Raw genomic sequence first — 22630 nt, forward strand, 5'->3', positions numbered from 1 at the left:
AATGCGTATGATAAGGATGACTGGGCAGGAATATCATCTAGCTCTGTTGCGACCGGCTCTGGCTAGATCGGGATCGTCCTGAAGTAGACCGTCTGCTACGACTGGAGGGTGCACGGGCAGGAGGAGCGTGTTCAAAGTATGGGATCAGGTCGGGGTTCTGACTCGGGGGAGTCTTGGAAGTAGATAGATAATCACCGACGAGGCGCTCGTCGGCTGCGGTGTCTGGGTGAATTTCAATCCCCTCTTGGTTATCCAGCCCCCCGTGAGGGCTGCTCGAGTTGAAGCCGACCGAGTCATTTTCGCCTGGCGCTCTTTCAATCGGAGACCATCCGGCAATACTGCCGGCAACCACACCGGCCATGGCGGCAGCGGGTCCGAAAGCGGAGTTAGAGCGAGATCGGGTGCGCTTTCGTGAGCGCGACTCGGGTGTTGCAGGCTGGGGTGAAGCACCGCCGTTCTCGCCAACAGGGGTCGAGGGGATAGAATTCTCTCTCGATCGTGATCCACTGCGCGATCTAGGAAGGAGTTCTTGGGGATGCTGAAGCTTATGCTTCAAGTTTCTCAATCGGCCACCGCGGACAGTGTGGAGAAAAGTCAGCTGGTCTCTGATCTCTTCCAAAGCAGGATTCCATTCGAAGCGTCGATCCTCATCCGAAACCACAAGCTCGGGGCCCTTCTTGCGGGTCCAGAACCTGGGGATGAGCCTGGAAACGAACTCGTCCGGGATAAGGCGAATAATAACGCCGATAGGCAGCGAAATCACGCCGAGTATTAGAGAAACGCCCCATTGGTAACCCACCAAAGGTTTGACCGAGAAAGCCTGCCCGCCCACGAAGACGATCAGGACTTGACCTCCGATGATGATAAATTGAATACCAATAAACCAACGATTGCGGAAAATGCCTTCGAAGATGTTCAGACCGTTGTCAATTCGGCGAGAGCTTTAAATCGGTCAGCAACTGTCCATCTCCGTCCTCGTAAACATGGAGCCAGGTGTTCACTCACTTCCATTGATTGAAAATCTGCATCCAGACGAAAGTGTTGAAGACTGTCGTCTTGAGCCGTTCCATGTCTTCGGCAGAATGAAGATGAAATATCGATTTTCCAGCAAAATTCAGAACAAGGGTGACGACGAGCTGAAAGATGCTTTGTCCTATTATCATTTTCCACATCGTCAGGTTGATGAGGGGTGCCGATCTAGGTTCAGGTCTGCGGTCGAGGATGTGAGGGGTCGGAGGGTCCGTTGCTATCACAGAACGGTTAGCTATGTATAGCTCCATCGGAGTTCAGCACCAAGACCTACCGAGAGCAAGGGCTGCAAAAGTATCCATGATAAGGTTGACCCATAACAGCTGAACAGCCGTCAGAACCGATTCTTCGTCACCACTAGCCACAGCCGAGATGAACGTGAGCAAGACTGCAGTAATGTTGACTGTAATTTGGAACTGAACGATAAAATGTTAGCTTGAGACCAATGCGAACTGTCAAGCTGCCAAAGTTACCTGCAAAAACTTCTTAACTGCATCATTGACAGTCCTACCCCAAGCCATAGCCTTGACGATCGATGCAAAATTGTCATCCATCAGGATAATGTCTGATGCCTCCTTTGCGACTTCCGTACCAGTGATGCCCATGGAAAACCCAACGTCAGCGGTCTTCAGAGCCTGAGCGTCGTTCGTTCCATCACCAGTGACAGCAACCGTCTCCCCGAGCTTCTTAAGTTGAGTAACCAGAATCTTCTTATCATCGGGGCTCGACCTTGCCAGAACCTGCAGCCGGGGAATAATTTGACGCATCTGACGATTGCTCAACTGACGGAACTTGGGTCCTTCGATAGCAATACCTCCGGGTGTGAAAATTCCGCATTCTTGAGCAATAGCTTTGGCAGTCATAATATTATCACCCGTCACCATCCTGACAAATACGCCAGCCTTTTGACATTGATGGACGGATTCTGTGACTCCGGGTCGTAGAGGGTCCTGGATACCAAAAATACCAAACAGTACCATGTCCTTGAACAAGGGGTCGAACTGGGCCAGCGAACGGTCCTCCTCCGAGGTAGGCGCTCCACGAGGGGGCCACTGGTCAAAATCACGATACACCAGACCAATGGTCCGGAGCGACTGGGTAGCGTAGTGCGTAATGACGTTCTCCAGGGTGGACCGGTCTTGTTCCGAGAGAGACGTATCGGATACCTCTTTGGTAGGATCACGAATGATGCGTGTAGATTTCGAAAGCAAAATTTCGGACGCGCCTTTGACCAGCATCCGGTACTTCCCATTCTCAAGCTTGATGACCACGGCCATGCATTTACGTCCTGAATCGAACGGAACCATCTGAGCGATTTCTGCATTCGATCGCGCCTCGCTAATCGAGCCCATACCCAAGTAAGTCCGCGCGAAACTGAGGAGGGCCGTCTCGGTCTTGGATCCAATAAATGTCATTGTTCCATCCTGCTCTCCCTCGAATGCAGTGGAATTAAGAACGATCGAATCGAGCAGAAGCGCCTTCACCGGCGCCGCGAGACTTGATGCAAACTCAGATGGCGACATACTGCCCGATGAGTTGTTGGGATTATGGTCCCCATTGGCCTGGCCGGAAGACACTCCAGCGGACTTGTCTCCAAACCTCATGGTAGTCCCCAGCGTAGCGGCAACGGCAGTCATTTTGTTTTCCGTGAGTGTACCGGTCTTGTCCGAGCAGATGGTAGTTGCATTGCCCATGGTTTCGCAAGCCCTCAACAAACGCACCAAGTTATTGTCCCTCAACATTCGCGTCGTAGCGAAGGCGAGCGCAAGTGTCACAGCGAGGGGCAATCCTTCGGGAACGGCAACGACGATGATGGTGACTGCAACGATGAAAATCTGGAGGAAGGCCTGACCTTTGGCATCGGCACCATCCATATCCTTCAATTGGGCTAAGAACTTGATGAACAGCACAACGAACAGTAGCAGACCGGCTGCCAGACCAAGTTTGGCGATATACTCCGCAAGCACGTTCAATTTTGACTGCAGGGGTGTCGTCTGACCCTCGTCTTGCAGGGACATCAATGTCTTACCATATGTCGAGTTAACACCGACAGCAGTGACCAAGAACGTTCCCACACCTTCGGACACCTTGGCACCAGAAACAATAAACGGATCAAGCTTTTTGAGGGTTTCATGGCGTTCGATGGCCTGGTAGACGTCGCTGCCGGGCTGCTTGCGCAAAACATCCGACTCACCTGTGGCGGAGGATTCGTCGCACTTGACATTGTGGCCAGTGATGAAGACACCGTCGACTGGGACAAGGTCTCCGGGCTCGAGATGCATCACATCGCCAACCAGCACGTCATAGATCGAAATCTCCACTGTCTTGCCGGAACGGATGACCTTGACGTGTCTGTCCTCCTTCTTCTTATTCAACTTCACGAATTGGCGCTCTTTTTGCCAATCATTGGCAGCACCGACGACCACCACGATCACGATAGCGACGATAATGGCAACACCTTCTACCCATTGAACCCGAGCTTCCCCATCTGTGGCTGTGACGGACTGGTAAATACCGAGAGCAAGTGAAATAACGGCGGCAACAGTCAGCAGGATCAAGACCTTGTCGTTGTATGCAATCCATGCAAGCTCCAGAATAGTCTTAGGCTTTTTCTCGGGAAGTTTATTGAGGCCGTATACTCTCTTTCGGTCCGAGAACGCGTTGTTGTGTCGCTTCGCAGGAGCCGTGTCCGATCTGGCTGGTGGCCCCTGATTCGGGGGTTCAGAATAAGACTTGGGAACGGTGTTCTGAGCTCCCGAGGATGCAACCTCTTCGAAGCTCACAGTCCCCTCTAGTGTATTTTCATCCACACTCAGGCCGCTGCGCAGGTTCGTACGTAATCCCTTCTCCAATCCTTGCAATCCACCCAGCGCGTGGAACGCGCCGAGGCTCTTGGGATTCAGGAGCTTATTCAGCTGACCAGGAGAGAAAGCGAATCTGTTATCCTCCACCTGGAATTCAGCCTCGCGACCAGGGTCCGGCTTGAGAGCCTCCTCATCACTAAGTATTTTGTCGTTATTGGCGTTCTTCTTGTTGTCGCCGTTCTTATTCCCGTTATCCGGACGGGCTTGCGATGCGGCCCCCACATACGTTTCTCCTCCATAGCTGCTGGCAGTTTGGCTCGAGTCTTCAGATTCAAGAGAATTTCCACGGGATCTCGTGCCAGGAACAGAGAGAAAATTGGAATTGGACATCGACTCGGTGAGTTTCGACGTGGGAGACGACACGTTATGTGGCGACGTCGGCCTACTCTCATGGTCCCGGCCCTCTGACGAAGCTGATGAGCGAATCGAGGCCGATGAGCGCAGATCCGTCGGCGATGGAGTGCCGTAATGTAATAGAGCGCTAGTATCGCTCGCCTCAACAGACCCGGTCGAGACTTGTAGGGTAGGTTGTGACGGAGCCGGGGTCGCCGTCACAGCGGATGTATCTATTGTGATGGTCGGGGCTCGTTCTCGTCGAAGCGGAGTCTTCGCGTCTTGGTTCGGATTCGATGACATGATCGCTCAGGATTTGGAGCCCGTAGAACGGATTCCAAGAAAGTTGGGGTAATGGTGTGGTCTGGAAGGGATAGACGCTGGGTCAGGAATGCCCCGGAAGGAGCGAATCAAGCAGTCACCTTAAAATATACAAGGAAACTGTGTCAAGGGGCAGGGCAACATTCCAGGTTTCGAAGACAGCACGATCAAGCTCAGATATACATAAGGAGCACGCAAGCAGGGAGAAAAGAAAGCTCAGGAGTTGGTGCAGATTTGAGCGGACGAATCTCCCGCTGGCATGAAGAAGGTAGAGACACGCTTGGAGGCCGTAGAAAGCACGGTGACCTTCCACATCAGTTGAACAGTTGCTCACAATTCGAGATGGACAGACGAGAATTCCCCGCAAGACAATGTCGTTAGGAGCTGCTGATTGTTTTGTCAATGGAAGACTAAGCGTCTCCGACAGTGATGCAGTTGGTACTATTCAGGACATGAATGAAAACCTCGAGGAAGCTGCAATATCCCTGATGCTACACATTTAGGGCCTTGAACAGCACACAATGAGGTAGACAGCAGGAAGGTAGGAGAAACTGGTACGCACTACTTACCTTTGGAGAAGTGCTCAATGCTGAAAGGTCCTGGGGTAGAGTGTCTGTAATTACATTACAGATTTTAAGTGTGTTCCATCAATCCCATACTAGCCACCAATGACAGGCCACAAGACAGGGTCTCTGACGCCACAAAGTCCCAGACGGATCCGCTTCGGGATCGAGACCGGCGGTATTGTAAGGAAAAACAAGCTGTTTAAAATTTAAATATTAACTGCTTGCAGAACTGACGCATGTCACGGACTTGGACCTTTCCTCCTTGGCCTAGCTATCTCCCATCTGTCCATTCTATCTTAGGTACATAACGTGATAAAGGGAGAGGGATAGTTGACAACCGGATGAGGATGAGCATTCAAAATCAGGTTTAATTGCAGGTCATAATGAATTATCTTGCCACGTCTCCTTGATGAATCAAGGAGACAGGTCGTCGGTGTAGGAACTTGGTACTTGACTTGGCATTGCATTTGCACTGCCTCAATCGCCTCCCTTTCGCTTCGCCATGACACCACCTCCTTTTCTCCCCCAATCAATAGTTTCATCAGCCATGACTTTCATGGGTGTTTCTTGGTTTCTTCCTTTCAGAACCAAGCAAATTCCTAGTGAGAATGAACTCTCTGAATTGCCTTGACTATTTCTTGTCAGGTACAAGTACCGGGGGTGAGTAGTCTAGATACAAGTAAATAGGGGAGTACTAAGTAGTTGTTGAACTATGCCTCATGAATCAATGCAATCACCCTCATAACCCTAAGGAACTTGGGAAATTAATGCAGCGTATCATTGCCACGACATCAACTCATATACGGATACGTCCTACCAAGCAATCTTCTGCGTCAATCCATTGCGCCGATTGCCATTTGCTGTTCAAAATCCCGTTTACCATGCTACCTCACCAGGAAGAATAACCACTGACGCAGCCGAAAGTCTATGATTCCTCCAGCGCTTGAGGATGGCTCGAGCACTATGATAGTATTATTATCTAATTCTCCCCCCCAGTCCATACTTCGTGCTACCTCAATAGTATGGCCATGATTTTCTCTCGGACATCACTTGCAAAATAAGGAGAATGCTGCACATCACCCAATTCTAGGTATACAAACCACTGGCACACCTGGTCCACCTATCTCCTTGTTCGGAAATGATTGGTGGGCTTGGCAAGTGGGCAGTGCAGTTTCAGACCCATAGGTCGTCTAAGTCTGTTCTCCATCTCCGGGGGGTACTCGTAACATAATACACGAGTCAAGAGTATAGCTACGGAGTATAACTGACCAATATGGAAGAGTCCGGCTTTTACCCTTTGCCAGCATTTTGTTTGTCTTTGCTATTTCATTTGTTGTCTAGACATACGGTTTTTGGTATGCCAATCCGATAGTCTGTAGCCTAGTACCTCTCTATCTGACTACTAGAGGCACTGGGGTATTCACTTTTTGGTTCCATGAATGAAAGATATGGCTACCAACATGTATGACTTCATGTCATCATGACATAGACTAGGATATTGGAAGCTCTTCATTCTTCGATAGACATGACTATATGATCAGTGAATTAAAACGGAGACTAAGGATAGCTTGGCTTAGCCGAAGATCATGGAAGATGACTGTGTTCTAGAAGGTTTCACCTGACTACAAAGCATAGAGCATGCTGTCTTGTTTGCAGAATAGAGCTCAATTCCTGATAAGCCACAGAAAGATAATGCCTTCAGCTGTGTAGACCAGGTAGGACAAGCAAAGATGGCAATGAGATCATTCATACGAGCATCGCTTCCATCTGTATCTTCCCATGCATCGCAGCAACCACAATCGTAGCACCATCACCACTACACCACCGCCAATTCCAATATACTACCTAAATAACTGTTGATACTATGACCACCGCCCTCGACCCTGTAACAACATACGGCCTAACGGCCGTCCCCTCCTCCTGCACCACCCTCCTCAACAGCAACATCCCGGGATCCCCCCCCTTCATCCCAACCACCCAAACCCCCGTCCCCTCCACCCCCCTTGCAAACCGCATAGACGCCTACGCCCGCTCCAACCTCTCCGAACAAACCTACCACCACTCCCTGCGCGTCTACCACTTCGGCCTCGCCATCAAACGCCACGCTTTCCCAACCTGGTCCTTCACCGACGAGACCTACTTCCTCGCCTGTTTGCTCCACGATCTCGGCACAACAGACAAGAACACGCGCAAGACCCGCCTCAGCTTCGAGTTCTACGGCGGCTTCCTTGCCCTCGAGGTCCTGCAGTCGAGCGTGGAGCATCCCGCGGGCCAGTCGGGGGACGGCACAGGCATCGGGACCGTCGCGCCGAGGGAGCAGGCCGAGAGTGTCGCCGAGGCGATCATCCGGCACCAGGATGTGTGCGAGAAGGGCATGATCACGGCGCTGGGGCAGTTGTTGCAGTTGGCGACGTTGCTGGGTATGTAATATGTAAACTCCAAATTTGCCCTGCAGTGGTTGATGACATTGCGTAGATAATACCGGGGCCAATGAGCACCTCGTCAATCCGCAGACCATCGAAGATGTCTGCGCGAATTATCCCCGGAAGCAATGGAGTAGTTGCTTTGCGGGGGTCATTCGCAAGGAGAACGGGCTGAAGCCCTGGGCGCATTCTACCACGCTAGGGGAGGAGGAGTTCCCGGCTAAGATCATGGGGAATCAGCTCATGTCGCCGTATGAATGAGAACTTGCCAATAGTGTAGCTAGCGGAGAATGATATCTGTAAGAACTCGCAATATTCATTCATCTGTCGTCTGTATGTTGAAAGCGCCGCAAATGCCCAAGGCCAGCCCGAATGCAATTGTTTCTACCCGATTGCCCTCCTCCAACAACCCATCCCTGGAAGCAAAATCCTACCTATAATACATACACTCAACATGCTGGTATTTCACATCATTTCGCCTGACGAAGGAACTCAGGCTCCTCATCCTCGGGCACCTCCACCGTCCAGATGCCCAGCGACTCGCCTCCCAGTAGTCTCTTGCCAGGCTTGGCCCGGGTCTGAACCATAGCCTTACTCGACAGCGCCAACGCATCAACCAGCTCCGCCATCCGGCGCGACGACACAAAACTGCGCGTCAGGTATTCGTTCTCGGATACTTGCATCGCCAGGTTCATGCACTGCACCAGAATTTCGCTGGTGAGTACGTGGGCAGAAAAGTACAGCGCATTGTGATAGTCCAGGAACAGTTCGGGGATATAGGTGACCCGGATTTCTTCCAGCTCCGCCTCTTCCGCTTCTATACCGCAAGAATCCATTAGCAGGACTCCCAGCAGACCATGCCTTGGACGCAAAACTTACCGTCTGCGGGCGCAGTGAGCCATTCGTCCAGCACCGCGTCCACATGCATGCTAATCTCATCCAGAGTATATTGCAACTCATCTCGAAGATCCTTGATTGCACCAGAGTCCCGTCTACGTTTGCTCCTGTATGTCACATCAGTCAGAAGACCGTCCCGCTCCCAGACATAGTTCGATACGCACTTGTCAATTTTCTTCCAGCACAGGCCGAATCGCTCCAACCCGTCAAACGCCAGCGTTAGCTCTTCCAAGTCTCGCATTGTTTGCGACTGCATCACAAGAACATTTGTTTGCTCATCAGAGGGGACGCCGTTGGGAATAGACCGATTCCGCTTGTGCGCAGACCCCAGCAGTCTCGACTTCGTCGGGCTACTAGGCTCTGGAGTTGCGCGGTCACTCCCGTTTGGAATACCATATCCGAACTCCGCTACGTCAAAACCAAAAGATTCACGCGATATGTCGGATAGCCTCATACGTCGGCTCAACTCTCGTGCCGCAGCAAGTTTGCCGGACACTTCGCCGGGAGACAATCAGCATTGTTGCCCTAGCCAACAAAAGAAAGGAATGACTCACAGTAGAATTTTCTATACAGAAAAGCGCCAAGCTGGCATATTCTGCCCCATTGTCCATCTACGTACCGGAGCCATTCGAGACTGCGGATCAACCGCTCGTCTGAGCGAGAAATTTCGGTTCCGATAAAGTCTGTCTTCACTGGTACCAACTCGCGGGTTCCGTCGTCTCTGCGAACAACTTTGGAATAACGCTTCACTGTCCTCGTGTGCTCAACTGCAGAGACAGCGCTGCTGATCCAATTCCACTGGCCTTCCAAGACAGCCTCGATATTTATATCGTACTTCTCGATCAATCGAACTTGCTGCTTCCTCTCTCTTGGATCAAGAATCTCGATGAGCACTCGGCCGAGCACGGAGTGGGTCTGTTGAGCAGGCAGCAGGGAAGCATAGAGTGGTATCGCCTCGTAGATGCCAGCATCCTCGAGATTTGCGATGTAACCGATGACATTCACGGATGCCGTCTCAAAGAATTGAGTGTCAGAACGGACGTAGCCAATGGAGCTGGCGATAATGTAGAGATGTGTCGCGATCCGTAATGCATCATCGTCCTCGGCGGCGATGAGCAACGAGTCGTCCACATTGGTTGGGGACAGATCCGGCACAAATGAATCTTCAGAGCCCGTCTTTGCCACTTGCGAGACCGCTTTGGCTAGCGAGTAGAAGAATGTGTCATATCCTTTGCCTAGGATCGCAGCTTGAATCGTGCGGTAGGGGTTGCGCGCCTCCACTCCAATGCGTTCGTTGCCCTTGGTGTACTGCACAAACTTGTTGAACTCACTGTATCCAACGGGCTCGGGAACAAAGGTAACCGGCGCAGTAGGCGAGTGGCTCAGCTTGCGCCGGAACTGTTTGCAGAACCCTTGATAGCGTGATAAAATAACACTGTTGAAGTGGACGTAGAGGTAGTCATCCCAGCTCTGACAGACCTTGAATGCGGCCTCGGTCTCCCCACAGAGTAGCGCATAGACAGCCCGTTCGAAATCTTCGATGTTAGGGTTCCGCGCCAAAGCAGAGCAAGCCGCTCGCCAGGACTCTTGAGAGCGAAAGTTCATCATGCGCGTCATTCCATCATCAACAGGTGTCCGCTCACCCCCAGACTCGGGATCAACACTGGAGCCACATAAACTGACAGCTTTCCAGTTTTCCAGCCGTTCTTCGGCCCAATCCCGGATCTTGGTCCAATTTTCTCCCTGTCTCAACATCTTCCAGCACGTCATCCAAGTCGCGCGCTCGTAGAATTGATCCTGCTTCTGAAGGTGCTGCTTCTGCCGGGTCACCGCATCCGGATCCAATTGCGTAATCAATGGCTCCGACACGTCAGAAGTCAACAGAGACGCCGTGATGCCAGGGTCCTTGGGTTCGAGAGGTTGAGGCCAAGCACGAAGTCTCTTCTGTCCCTTGATGGTCTCCTTTGTGTAGAGCCAGCCATGTGTCCAGTGTCCCTGTCCTCGCTCCGCCTGCGACTCCAGCTCGGAGATCAGCGAATCAATATCCTGAGGCGTAGTCGTCGCCGTGTGCTCCAGCCACTTCATGATAATCACGCATTCGAGCGCGTAGTGGTCCGCGCTGAGGAAACTTTCCCAGACTTCGCGATCAGATGAGTACCGATGGAGCTTCTGGAAGACAGTCTCTTGCGCTTTTTTGCAGCTGGCTCTGCTGGGGGGATCGTCAATGCTGATGAGGTTGAGAAGAAGCTGCCAAGTATTTGCCTCGAGCTGTAACCGTTGCAGCTCCTCCTCCGTCTTAGGATCATGCGATGCGGCGCCGTTGGTTCGACTTGTGCTCCAGCCCATTTTCGCGCGTTTCAGGGTGTTTTGCTTCGAGATATCCTGGATTGCATCTTGCGCGAGAACCTGGTAGCTCTTCACCAATTGATACGCTGCTTGGTAATTTCCAAAATCGTCGGTGCGGCCTTTCTGCTTGAAGCGATCCAACCTTTCCGCAAAGGCTTCGATCTGGCGCGTGACACGATCCGCTGTGCGGCGAAGGGGATGTAACGCTTGTTGTGCGCCGGCCGATGTGAATAAGCCGGGGGTAAACACGTCTGAAACACCTGCGCCAGATCGAGTCAGCACTTTCTCGCCAGTTCCCAGATACCTAGAGAGATATACCTCGACCATTTGGGGCAGGAACGAGCTCTAAGGGCGATTCGGTGCCATTCAAATCTTCAGCGGACTCTTCCTCCAACTCGTCCTCTTCGTCGCCATTTTCCACGCTTTCATCCTCGTATTCATCCCCATCGTTGATGCCTTCTTCCTCTTCATCTCCTTCCTCGTCATCCTCCATGGGTTCGTCGTCGTCGTCATCGTCATCGATTTCTATAATTTCAGGATCGTTAAAGGCATTACGGTGCGACTGCAGGTAAAACAGCAGTTAGTATAGTAATATGGCCAGCCTGCGCAACCCAACGGAAGAACGAACATTGACCGATGTAAAGCCAGCAGTGGAAGCTTGAGAGCCCACCGCGGTGGACAAAGGAGCCATGAAGCAGACGCACGCAGTGAGCGCCTTAAAAAGATGATATTAATCCCTCTGATGTCCGGAGTGACTTGAGAGCCTCCGCTTTAGGGGATGCGCTCTGTAAAAGAGAAGAGTAAGTGTCAACGATAATAAATAGCAAGCTCCCAGACGGTTTGGGACAGGACTTCCAGCACTTTTGCCCAGCGAAAGTTTGGGTTCCCCGTTGGCTGGGCGTTGTTTTGGTAACTAAGCCAGATATGGACTAGCGCAGATGCGTAGACACGCATAAAATTTCAATTCCCACGATCTGTTTTCTTTCTCTTCTTCTTTTTCTTTCATCAAATGTCTATAGGCAATCATTAGAGTCTCGGAACGAGCAGCTTCTCTATCTTCGTTCAGGTCATACGGCCTCTTTGCGTGCTCAAGATTGTCTTAGAGCAATCTGGCAGTTCCTCAACTAGCCTAGCTCTTCTCATTGTGGGAGCTGAGACTGCAAAGGAATCTGTCACATACTTTGGAAAAATCACCAGCATTGCTCTTGACCAGCATTAACTTATTTTTTTTAACGTAGACATACTGACAGCGATTTGTACTCATGAAGAGCATCTCTATATAAGATCTTTAGTTTCCCTGAGTTTGTTGCTTCATCCTCAGCTTCAGCAAGCTTGCTTTAGGGCAACTGGGAGTTTTTGCATCCTCTCCTTTCTCTTGGTAGAAAGCATTACAGCACTCGTACAAGGCATTGATCTGAGCCTGGCATCTCTCTTCTTTGTATGAATTCTTGGTTAGGCAAGCTACTCAAGTTAGCCTTGAATGTCGTCTGTTTGGGGCCATGATGCTATCCGCAGGTGATCAGAAGTACCTTGAATCGCACACTAGATTGGTCAGTACAAACATGTCTATATGACGATGAAGATGTGTTTGACCTACGGCCCTTGGATGACACGGAGGATCGTATGCCAGATCATCTTTCAAATTCCCCTTGCGGTTCAATTGCTGTTAGCTCACTTTGAGCCTCAATTGGCTTCACACTCATAACTCTCTTACCATGACGCAATAGTTAAATCTCGAACAACACAAGTGACTGTCTCAAATTGGGATTCTATGATCTTTCAGAGCGGTTTAAATGGTACCTTAGGGTCTCTATGACAGATATCTGAGGTTTTGTAAATGAATTGTTTCCAGTGCCAGAAACACCTACAATAATATACTGACCTAAGGCCTCTATCCAACCTGCTTGATGCTGGGACCTGCGCCGCAAAATAGATTCTCCGCCACTCTTTCACTGGCGGTGGGGTCCGTCGCTTTCCATCATCTTCAGCGTCGATTACTCCTACAACTTCAATACTCCATCACATATCCAGTTCTTTTCGCTTTCCCCTCTGCTCATTCCTAGCGCTTCGTGATATCTACACTCGCCCTCAGGGTTACCGGTGAGTTTAAATTTTCTGCTTCGGCATCGCTATCCCTCCACCTTGTATGCGACTTCCCCGCTTTGGGACGAACACTGACAGGCATGTCGATTTCAGGAATTCTCAAGCAACAGCAGTCTTCTCATCCTTCCATCTTATCGTCTGATTACCCGTCAGCATGGCCGACAACGGAACACCAAGCGAAGCCCCCGCCCCGGTCGAGCACCTCAACATCAAGGTCACCGATAACAACAACGAGGTCTTCTTCAAGATCAAGCGCACAACACAGCTGAAGAAGCTCATGGACGCCTTCTGCGAGCGCCAGGGAAAGCAGCTGTCTACCGTCCGTTTCCTGTTTGACGGTACCCGCGTGCGTCCCGAAGACACACCTGACACTGTACGTGCAGCATCCTCTCTGTCTGTCCACTCTGAACCCGTAAACTAATGACCGGTTTTAATACAGCTCGAAATGGCCGATGGCGATACTCTGGAGGTTCACCAGGAGCAGATTGGCGGTTAGACAGGGTTCTTTGGATGCTCCAATACAACGAATTCATCGTCTTTCAGTTTTTAGTTGCTCGCATTTTGAGAAATAACCGGAGTAGAGGTGTTTTCGTTGACACCGGCAAGCTTTGCTTGATCTGAGTGCTCTTCTGACTTTCAGATTTGTGGTTTTTTGTTTGGGAATACAGACTCGCTACATGCGTTGAAAAGTGGGGAAAGCTAAGAGAGTTACGAGGATGTGAATAGGCCGTCCTGAACACTTCACATTGCATGGCATCTGACGTGAATGAGTTATGATTCATATTTGTTCTTTCATGAAAATTTCTTCGTATAAATGCTGGCATTGGCATTCGTAGTCGCGAACCAAGACGGTACTAGAGTTTATAGAGTTGCAGGCTCTCCCCGGAATATCATAAGAGACGACCAAAAACTATCCAGCAGCCCACCATCGAGGACAAAACTGTACAGGAACCACGAAGCATAAGGCACTGCATCCGAACATATAAATCCCAGTATAATCATTCATCCCAAACAGCAGCCTTCGCCTTCTCCTCCTCCTCTTTTCTCTTCGCCTCTTCCTCCCTTTCCCGATTTCGCCGCCGAATCTCCTGTTCTTTTATCGCCCGATCATACGCCCGCTGCTCCTCCGTCCTCTTTGGGGCGCGGACACCCAACGCGCCCGCAATCAGCCTCCCCGCAACAGCAGTCTGCTTCTCCGGCCTCCTTGCCGGCGACCTAGACCCTGACCCTCGCGGCGGGGACGAGCTCAAGCCACGGCCCGGTAAGGGCGCGCTCGACACCCAGGGCTGGGACGTCTGCGGTGAGATGGGTGTCGGGGGAGGATCGAGCGGCCCCTCTGCGCTGGCACTGATGGAGGGCGAGAGTGTTGAGAGGTCAGGTGTAGCTGCAGACGACGAGCGGCTTTGCTCGATCTCGGACAGGGAGGGGTCGGAATCTGCTTCGTCTTCCCAGGAGTCTGCGACGACAGGGGCCTTCTTTTTGGTGGTAGGTGTCTTCACTGTTGGGCGGGGGATGTCTTTGATGGGGGCATTGTCGTTGAGGGAGAGTTGGCGGACGGATTGCTCCAGCTCCGGGCTGGCCGCTGGGATTGACATTGGTGGGTTAGTTGTGGTTCGAGGTAGTTTGCTGGGAGGGTAGAGGCGTAGAGTCCACGAATACGTTGTGGAATAGCTCGTTCAGAGGGGAGAGCAATGTGCAATGGAAAGTATCACCGACCCTGGGATTTCTGACTGGACTTTGCGGCCATGCCAGCCGGTCCTGGGTATAAAATATATATATATATATATATATTCGACGAAGGTAACCGATGGACGTTCGAGACTCAAACCCGCTGAATCCAGAATGCAGATATTAATAGCACTGAGCTCTCCGATGAAACAAATGAATGAATGGCGTCAGACATGGAGTTGACCCCGCCGAGCATTTAGGGTTGCAGCTGTTGATTGGCTCTTCTGCTGTCCACATCGTACGTACAATCCGACTGTTGATTTACTGCCTTTTGTCCTCTGACCCGTATACAGCTCTTCCTTTTTAAGTCATTGGGATTTAGCAGATCGTTCGATTTGTCCCCCGTTGTTACGGTCTTACCTACAGCAATTGGAGATCCTGAGGCTGAATTGCATGTATGACATCAGATTGAATTTTGGTGCCAAGCGGAATAGATCTGGTCCGTTTTCACTGCTTGTTTATCTCTCCTACACTCTCTACTGAGCCTTATAAAAGATATCTACTATCCCAATCCTCTCTCGAGCGACGAAGACAGAGCACGTGAGGCGCTCCCCGCTACGTAATTCGTTTCCCGAGTAGGACTAATATGCGTATTCCGAGAAGGCCAATCAGAAGATGTAGATCTTCTCGTAAATGGCAGGCGGGGGTTCTCCGAGACCGGCGGCTTGTAACTGCTTTCCCGAGGTTTCCTATGCTCCATCAACGCTATATAATCGGCTGTTCTCCATGAGTGATGGGTCATCATTGAGGGTAGATTGGGATATCTGCTCGCCTTGGGGAAAGATACCTCAACTCAATCGCTGGTTGAACGTTTAGAGAATCCTTCATCTCTACCTCTCGGGCACTCTTCGGTGGTGCTTTAGTGCCTTAGGATTCTAGGAGTGTTGTTTATATTAACATTGCCATCAGCAGTAGGATGACGGGTCTACAGCTCCTGCCTCTACGGGCACGGAGAACTCCCATTCTGAGACTCTCGCGATTCTCAACATCATTACGGAAGTCCCGCTATGCGGACACCCTTCCGAATCTCAAGATAGGAGCGCATACAAGAGTCTTGTTTCAGGGATTCACAGGTGCGCTATTGATTGCGTGTCATTCGGTGGTATGAACTAACATTTGCAGGACGGCAGGTATGTGTAAATCATGACTCTCCAGGACGGCCAGAATGGTGTCATATTGACGACCAAAGGCTACTGCCAATGTCAAGGAGTCCCTCGCATGGGGTACGAAGATTGTAGGAGGTGTAAAGCCCGGCGTGGAGGGTGAGCATCTAGGACTTCCTGTATTTCCTTCTGTGCGAGCGGTACGAATATCCTAGCTTCAATTCTTCATGGACATCATGCTCATAGTTGCAGGCTCAAGAAAGGGCCAAGCCCGACGCATCAGCCATCTATGTCCCCGGAAACCAGACAGCAAGGGCCATCGAGGAAGCGATTGAGGCAGAGATTCCGCTTGTTGTGGCCGTAGCGGAGCATGTCCCAATTCATGATATGCTTCGTGTTAGTAGATAGAAAATATTGACTTTCCATAAAGCTGACATCTTGCAGGTGCACTCTATGCTGCAGACCCAGTCCGAAACGCGGCTGGTAGGAGCAAACTGCCCCGGAATCATCTCTGCAATTGGCAAGTGCCGTATCGGATTCCAACCTTTACCGTGTTTCTCACCTGGGAAGATCGGAATCGTAGCTAAATCAGGAACACTAAGCTACGAGACCGTCGCATCGACGACGCGCGCTGGTCTTGGACAGAGCCTGTGTATCAGCATGGGCGGAGATATACTGGCGGGAACCAGTTTCGTCGATGCGTTGAAGGTTTTCGAGGAGGACCCTGACACAGAAGGTATCATCTTGGTAGGGGAGATTGGTGGAACTGCGGAAATTGATGCAGCAGAGTGGATTCGAGACTACAACAAGAGGACCGCCAACCCGAAGTACGTACGGTCTGAACATGTTCTTTGGTACACTTGAGAACTGACACTCCTTAGACCTATTATGGCTCTTGTTGGCGGTCGAGAGGCTCCTCCTGGTCGGATCATGGGACACGCCGGCGCTTGGATAGCTCCTGGTGAGCCAGATGCAACGGCCAAGCACAGAGCTCTCGAGAGCGCTGGCGTGACAATGGTCGATCACCCAGAAAAGTTTGGTCAGGGAATGAAGGCGCTTTTAGCTCACAGAACCGCGGCGAGTGCTACGGTAAGATTGTCTGATAGCCTAGTTCGTGGCGAGACTGAACAAATACCAGCCTACCAGTTCTAGCGGCCATAAAAGAGGCCTACATACAGTGCGACGTCACTCGCATGGTAGTAGTCGTGTATCGCCATGGTTGATACAAAAGCGATCTCTCTATGTCAAGGAATTTCAGGCCTTGGAGATGCTGAAGCGGAAGCCTATCGCAGTGAACGAGGACGCTCCTTCAAATTCAGATGTCTTGATCACAATGACAGTGGACAGAACAGCACTGTCGCCCTGTATAGTTGCTTCAACAAGACCGGATCTTGCTGAAGCGTCTTCCGCTAGATTCCCGTTCGCTTATACAACGCAGGAGTTCAGCAGTACCAGCCCAGTCCTCGAAGCTGTTGCCTCCCACCTCCATCTTCCAGAAACCGCACACGGAAAGGTGGCAGAGCTGACACAGGCTCTTTGGGAGATCTTCAAGGAGAAAGAAGCCTATCTACTGGAAGTCCGGGCCAATTTCAGCCATGGCGAGATGCAAGTTCGAGGTGCACGTTTCGGGTTTGACGATGCGGCGTTCCGGAGCTCGGGACGTCAAGAAGATGTGCACCGCCTCAGAAACGAGGAAGAAGAGATCCCTGAAGAGGTTGAAGCGGAAAAGGACGGAATCGTCTACGTCAAGTATGTCTCTGCTTGGAAGACAACGGTCTACATTGTGAGTGATTTGCTAAGGAGCGCTATATAGGCTACAAGGGGAGGGAAGCATCGGGACACTAGGTGAGCTTGCCCATGCTACAGAGTACAGTCAGAGCTGACCAGATAGTCAATGGCGCGGGCCTAGCCATGAACACCGTTGATGCCCTGTCCATCTATGGCGGTCACTGCGCCAACTTCCTTGACACAGGGGGCAAAGCAACTTCCGAAACGGTCAAATCGTCCTTCCGGATCATTCGGTCTGATCCACGGGTCAAGACCATTTTCGTCAATATCTTCGGCGGCCTAACACGGTGTGACATGATCGCCGAGGGGATCATTATGGCCTTCCGGGACTTGGAAATGAACGTCCCGGTGGTAGTTCGACTGCGGGGGACGAATGAGGAGATCGGACAGAAGATGGTCAGTCTAATTTCTGACTATGGTATACTTGACTAAGCTGACTGAATACAGATTGCTGAGAGTGGGCTTCCCCTGCATGCCTTTGACAATTTCGAGGATGCGGCCAAGAAGGCGATCAGCCTGGCCAGGAGTACGTAGATAGCCAGTGATTGGACCCAAAGTGTACAGTCGTTTCATCGTAGACCTAAGAATAGTAAACTGACAGGAGACGAGAAATCAGTTGTCCAGATTCTGTGAAATGGCATCGTACGCTCTGATCCACCGTGGCCGGAATCAAGACGAAAGCCACGCAAGCTCCGATGATCGGTTTGTCAGAGATACTGGGATTGACAAGGCATCCAGGGCAAATGCAGAAGAACATGATGAGAACAATGTTAGTATCTTCTAGATTGTGTACTTAGAAGTAAAGCATAAAGAATTCGAGTATCAAAGCAATTGACAGTGTAGAAGTCCAATAAGAATCCTTAAAAATGGCATCATCTCTTCAACCTCCGATGCTCCATAGCAATGATTTCTCACCGGATTCACCCCGCGATCTGCGCCCCGCTCTTATACTCATTTTCTGCATACTTCAAACCTTCATCTTTCTCTCACACTCTCTCAGTTACCTTCTCTCATCCTAATTCCAAAAACACAAATCACAATGGCCACGTATGAACCCCTCATCCCCTCGTTCGAATTGTCCTCACTAACCCAATCCCAATCTATAGAAACATCACCTACCACGCCAGCGCCGTCACCCGCTCCGAGCGCAGCGCCCTCCGTAACCAGCGCGGCCTCACAATCTGGCTCACCGGGCTCTCCGCCTCGGGCAAATCCACCATCGCCGTGGAACTGGAGCACCAGCTGCTCCGCGACCGGGGCGTCTCCGCCTACCGGCTGGACGGCGACAACATCCGCTTCGGCCTGAACAAGGACCTGGGATTCAGCGAGAAGGACCGCAACGAGAACATCCGGCGCATCGCGGAGGTAGCGAAGCTCTTCGCCGACAGCGCCACCATCGCCATCACCTCGTTCATCTCGCCGTACAAGGCCGACCGCGACACCGCGCGCAAGCTGCACGAGGTGCCGACGCCTGGCGAGGATACGGGCCTCCCCTTCGTCGAGGTATACGTCGATGTGCCGGTCGAGGTGGCGGAGCAGCGGGATCCCAAGGGACTGTATAAGAAGGCGCGGGAAGGGATCATCAAGGAGTTTACGGGGATTAGTGCCCCGTATGAGGCGCCGGATAAGCCCGAGGTGCATATCAAGAACTATAATTTGCCCGTGAGGGATGCGGTTGCGCAGATTATTGCGTACTTGGATGAGCAGGGGTATTTGCCTCCTAAGAAGGAGTAGATAGATGGGTTGTTTTTGTCATGATAGATCTTGGAGATAGAACCGTCCTTGCCAGTGATTTGTACATATATAAGGATCAGAGATGCAAAATGATACAGAACTGTATATGTACGCTATTCAATGGGGTGGTATATAGTACCAACGTAGACAAATAAGCACAAAGGAGACAAGACCAGGAGCGTAGCACGTAATCCTGCCATCAATTGAATTCAAACTCGTAGTACACATACGCAGTGTACTCGGCGCCTCCGCCTTCTGCGCCCGCCTGCATCTCATGAGGGTCATCTCGCTTGACCCGGCCCTTCTTGTCTCGCCCAAAGGCATTTCCGGCGAGATACGAGTATTTCTCATCGAGGTTCCGTTTCGCCCTGTCGGCATGTTTCGAGGATTGCGTCTACACCCACAAGTTAGTCAAGGGGAGGTTCACCGTCACGGATCCAACATACTCTGATGATCGTGCAGACGAAATCCAGCGGCAGACCATACCGTAGGACGGTCTCAACAAATACCCGCAGAACAAGCACATGGATCCAAACCATCACGGCCTCACTCCACGCTGTCCGTCCAAGCCGAAGAGTCTCACCCCAGAGCTTGCGCTCGTCCCCGCCCACGCGTTCGACCTCCTTTCGCTCTTCTTCCTTTCCGCCTTCTACATACTTGAAATCGCGTGGGATCCACTTGTGCTCACGACACCGGTGGACGAACTCCGGGCTGTGCTTCTTGAACGTCGTAACGGCATAGAGCGTGAACTCGTCATCTGATGCCACAAGGGTTGCGGATCGGGGGACGACCATGGGTGCTACGGTCTCATATGTCTTGAGGAATTCCTTCACTTGCTGAGCGGGTACGGCGACGAGGTGCGTTTCGATATATTCGGAATCGCGGACAAGGGTGCGGGGATCAACGACTGATGCGAGGGACTTGGTGGAGAGGTTTCCTCTACAGATCAAATCCAAATTAGCAAAATATTGAAGCAAAAGAAGTGTTGCCTCACGTTTGTTTGCGTTGAAGAGTCGCCAGCGTATTCTTCACCTGGTTGTATTGAGAGTACTTGGACCGAACGTCATTGTCGATACTAACAGCTTCCTATATGTCCATTAGCTCTTGCTGGGTTCGTCATAAGACCCACGTCAGTACCTTCTGCAGAAGATCGATCAACTCTCCCAGCGGCTTATCAGCGCGATACTTGACCTTGTTCCACGAGAATGTCCTCAGATACTGATCAACGGGCTCTACATTCAGTTAGCAAGCAGGTTTCCCCTCCACAACGGCTGAACACGGCGCAGTGTAGGCATACTGTCATTGACAGTCTTCATCTTATCGATCTGCTCTTCATCTCCCTCGAGAACGCTCTTCAACGCATCTCCGACCTTGGCGACGACACCTTGGCAAGAAGCTTCGAGTTTCGCCAGCTCATCGGCCTGCTGCACAAGAGCGTCGAGGGTACCGATCTTGAATTCCGGGATGGGGAAGGGTGCTACGGAGCCATTGTCTGGCGATACCGTGGCAGAAATAGCATCGAGAGCGTCATCGCGGTGGTGGGAGGGAGTGATGGATGTGGGGAGCGAGACGAGAAGGTACTTGTTCGACTTGGACATGGTGCCGGGGATACGATTCAGGACGGACTAGTAGGATGTATAATTTCGAACGATAAAATGGGCCGTCACACCCGAGCAAAAGGGAGTGAGGTAGTCAGATAGAAAGCTCGGCGGACGTTGGAGGTCTGGTTGTATGGAGCTTGGAGCTGGCGGTCATCGGAAGGTCCGTCGACGGAGGCGGTGGGCCATGTTTTGGCGTCACAAATGTGATATTGCGGACTTGATAGCAACGATAATCATAAGCATTTTAAATTCAGTATGCATTGAGTGTAATCGATTGTGCCAGTTGCCAATTCATATTAATGAAAAATATCTCTTCTTGACAATGCGGTATGTTCTCTATCCTAGAACGTATGTACCTCGAAATATGTACAGTGTCGAAAATGCTCCTCCCATCTAGGTATACGCCCAAAACAAACAATACATTATAAATCTCTATATTGCCCGAAACCCGACCTCTACATATTTCTATCCGCTTGGTCCTGAACATACTAGTTGGTAACTTTGTACAGACTCGCCATGGCCTGAGATCATCGTCAGCACATTATTTCCAAATTTCCCGGATAGAGGACTTACCGCAGCCTGCTTGGGTTCAACAAACAGAGCCTTTGCTTCCACCAGTACGGCTGGCTCTTTACCATCCTCCGGAAGAGTTTCGATGTGCGCCTCAACCCAAGCCTTCCGACCCTCCACCTTGACCGTCTTCGCCTTCAAGACAGCATAGTTGTTGGCCATCGCCGGGCGTCGGTAGTCAATGTTCAGATTGGCCGTCACACCCACTTTGTTTGGCAACGCGGGGAAGCAGCACCGGGCCATGGACTCATCCAGCAGTGTGGCCAAAAGACCCCCGTGCACAATGCCAGGATGACCGGACACATCTGAGCCAAGGTAAAAGATGGCGGTCAGACTCTTTCCGTCCTCCTCGCAGAAAACATAAGGCGGCACCACAATTCCGCCTGGGGTCGCAAGGATACCAGCCGTTAGATGACGCGCACGCAATTCTTGCGGGATCTTCAAATGTGGTCGCGATTCGGTGTAAGCCGGGTTTTGGCGTAAAGCAAGTGTCACAGGATGATTGTAAATATAGTCCTCGACCTCCTTCGTGAACTCATCGGAGGGTACAAAGGCAGTGAGGGTTTCCTCGTCGGTGGGCAGGCTGGCAGCCATCATGCGCGCTACGGTCTTCTGAGTCTGATAAGCGAGTCCGGTAGAAAATGCGACAATGGCAATGGCCGTGAATCCGACAATGCGACGTAAAAGTAGGTAGGGTTTAGATGATTGAGACTGCGCTGAAGCTGCAGCAGATGCGTTAGTTTTATCCGGAGTCACAGCAACCTGACGGATCGAAGCTTATCACATGCGTACCTGTGGAATACTGTCTGTGTATACGAAGGCCAAGGAAGCGTGGACAAGTTGAAGAAAGCTGGAGCGTCCGATTGGGGATCTTCGACAAGCGTTGGGACTTCGTAGGCAGACAAGAAACGATATACGGGCCGTGCTTAGTGGAGACTTGCCGAAAGAAAGCTCTGGACGGGACTGGCGGCCGCATGGCCAGAATGATTGGAAACGAGATGGGCCGGGAAATGGAGGTCTGAAGCTGGAGGTCTTCTTTGATTATGGGTCTGGAAGACTGACTCGCCTCAGGACACGGAGATAGGGAAGAGACGCAGTACCTCGGATGTTGTCAGGATTAGCAATGGCTCCCAAAAGCGGGCATGAGGCTGATCGAGGGGCCTCTCCACAGCTTTCAAGTAGTATATAACCCGAATTTGGAATCCTTGAGTATTCTGGATCTCA

At 51.3% G+C, this 22630-nt stretch overlaps 8 protein-coding genes across 8 annotated transcripts; 4 read left to right on the forward strand and 4 right to left on the reverse strand.

Annotated features, from left to right (window-relative positions):
* Positions 1-37: 37 nt before the first annotated feature.
* On the reverse strand, positions 38-4529 carry pmcA (putative P-type calcium ATPase; the record flags this gene model as incomplete). Its single annotated transcript, XM_043293344.1, has 4 exons — positions 38-941; positions 1006-1246; positions 1304-1445; positions 1503-4529. The coding sequence occupies 4 exons, from the start codon at positions 4527-4529 to the stop codon at positions 38-40; spliced, it is 4314 nt and encodes a 1437-aa protein (XP_043149279.1).
* A 2448-nt stretch (positions 4530-6977) lies between these two features.
* On the forward strand, positions 6978-7797 carry Aud_008470 (putative urea hydro-lyase/cyanamide hydratase; the record flags this gene model as incomplete). Its single annotated transcript, XM_043293345.1, has 2 exons — positions 6978-7533; positions 7589-7797. 2 exons carry the CDS (start codon positions 6978-6980, stop codon positions 7795-7797), a joined length of 765 nt encoding a protein of 254 aa, XP_043149280.1.
* Positions 7798-8006: 209 nt separating this feature from the next.
* Aud_008471 (nucleoporin Nup84/Nup107 family protein) lies at positions 8007-11470 on the reverse strand (the record flags this gene model as incomplete). Its single annotated transcript, XM_043293346.1, has 6 exons — positions 8007-8353; positions 8416-8540; positions 8598-8928; positions 8988-11039; positions 11098-11341; positions 11408-11470. 6 exons carry the CDS (start codon positions 11468-11470, stop codon positions 8007-8009), a joined length of 3162 nt encoding a protein of 1053 aa, XP_043149281.1.
* A 1566-nt stretch (positions 11471-13036) lies between these two features.
* Aud_008472 (SUMO family protein SMT3) lies at positions 13037-13378 on the forward strand (the record flags this gene model as incomplete). Its single annotated transcript, XM_043293347.1, has 2 exons — positions 13037-13255; positions 13322-13378. The coding sequence occupies 2 exons, from the start codon at positions 13037-13039 to the stop codon at positions 13376-13378; spliced, it is 276 nt and encodes a 91-aa protein (XP_043149282.1).
* Positions 13379-13880: 502 nt separating this feature from the next.
* Aud_008473 (uncharacterized protein) lies at positions 13881-14477 on the reverse strand (the record flags this gene model as incomplete). The annotated part of the gene is made up of 1 exon (XM_043293348.1): positions 13881-14477. The coding sequence occupies one exon, from the start codon at positions 14475-14477 to the stop codon at positions 13881-13883; it is 597 nt and encodes a 198-aa protein (XP_043149283.1).
* Positions 14478-15526: 1049 nt separating this feature from the next.
* Positions 15527-18035, forward strand: Aud_008474 (putative succinyl-CoA synthetase subunit alpha; the record flags this gene model as incomplete). The annotated part of the gene is made up of 10 exons (XM_043293349.1): positions 15527-15683; positions 15733-15740; positions 15800-15913; positions 15966-16109; positions 16158-16540; positions 16595-16802; positions 16852-17462; positions 17527-17558; positions 17605-17897; positions 17949-18035. 10 exons carry the CDS (start codon positions 15527-15529, stop codon positions 18033-18035), a joined length of 2037 nt encoding a protein of 678 aa, XP_043149284.1.
* A 505-nt stretch (positions 18036-18540) lies between these two features.
* On the forward strand, positions 18541-19235 carry Aud_008475 (adenylyl-sulfate kinase; the record flags this gene model as incomplete). The annotated part of the gene is made up of 2 exons (XM_043293350.1): positions 18541-18548; positions 18608-19235. The coding sequence occupies 2 exons, from the start codon at positions 18541-18543 to the stop codon at positions 19233-19235; spliced, it is 636 nt and encodes a 211-aa protein (XP_043149285.1).
* Positions 19236-19434: 199 nt separating this feature from the next.
* Positions 19435-22382, reverse strand: Aud_008476 (H(+)-transporting V1 sector ATPase subunit C; the record flags this gene model as incomplete). Its single annotated transcript, XM_043293351.1, has 9 exons — positions 19435-19629; positions 19682-20174; positions 20230-20321; positions 20373-20467; positions 20533-20860; positions 20905-21052; positions 21326-21357; positions 21410-22128; positions 22199-22382. The coding sequence occupies 9 exons, from the start codon at positions 22380-22382 to the stop codon at positions 19435-19437; spliced, it is 2286 nt and encodes a 761-aa protein (XP_043149286.1).
* Positions 22383-22630: the final 248 nt, after the last annotated feature.

This window comes from Aspergillus udagawae (genome assembly GCF_001078395.1).
Source record: "Aspergillus udagawae IFM 46973 DNA, scaffold_6, whole genome shotgun sequence".
Taxonomy (NCBI): Eukaryota; Fungi; Ascomycota; class Eurotiomycetes; order Eurotiales; family Aspergillaceae; genus Aspergillus; species Aspergillus udagawae.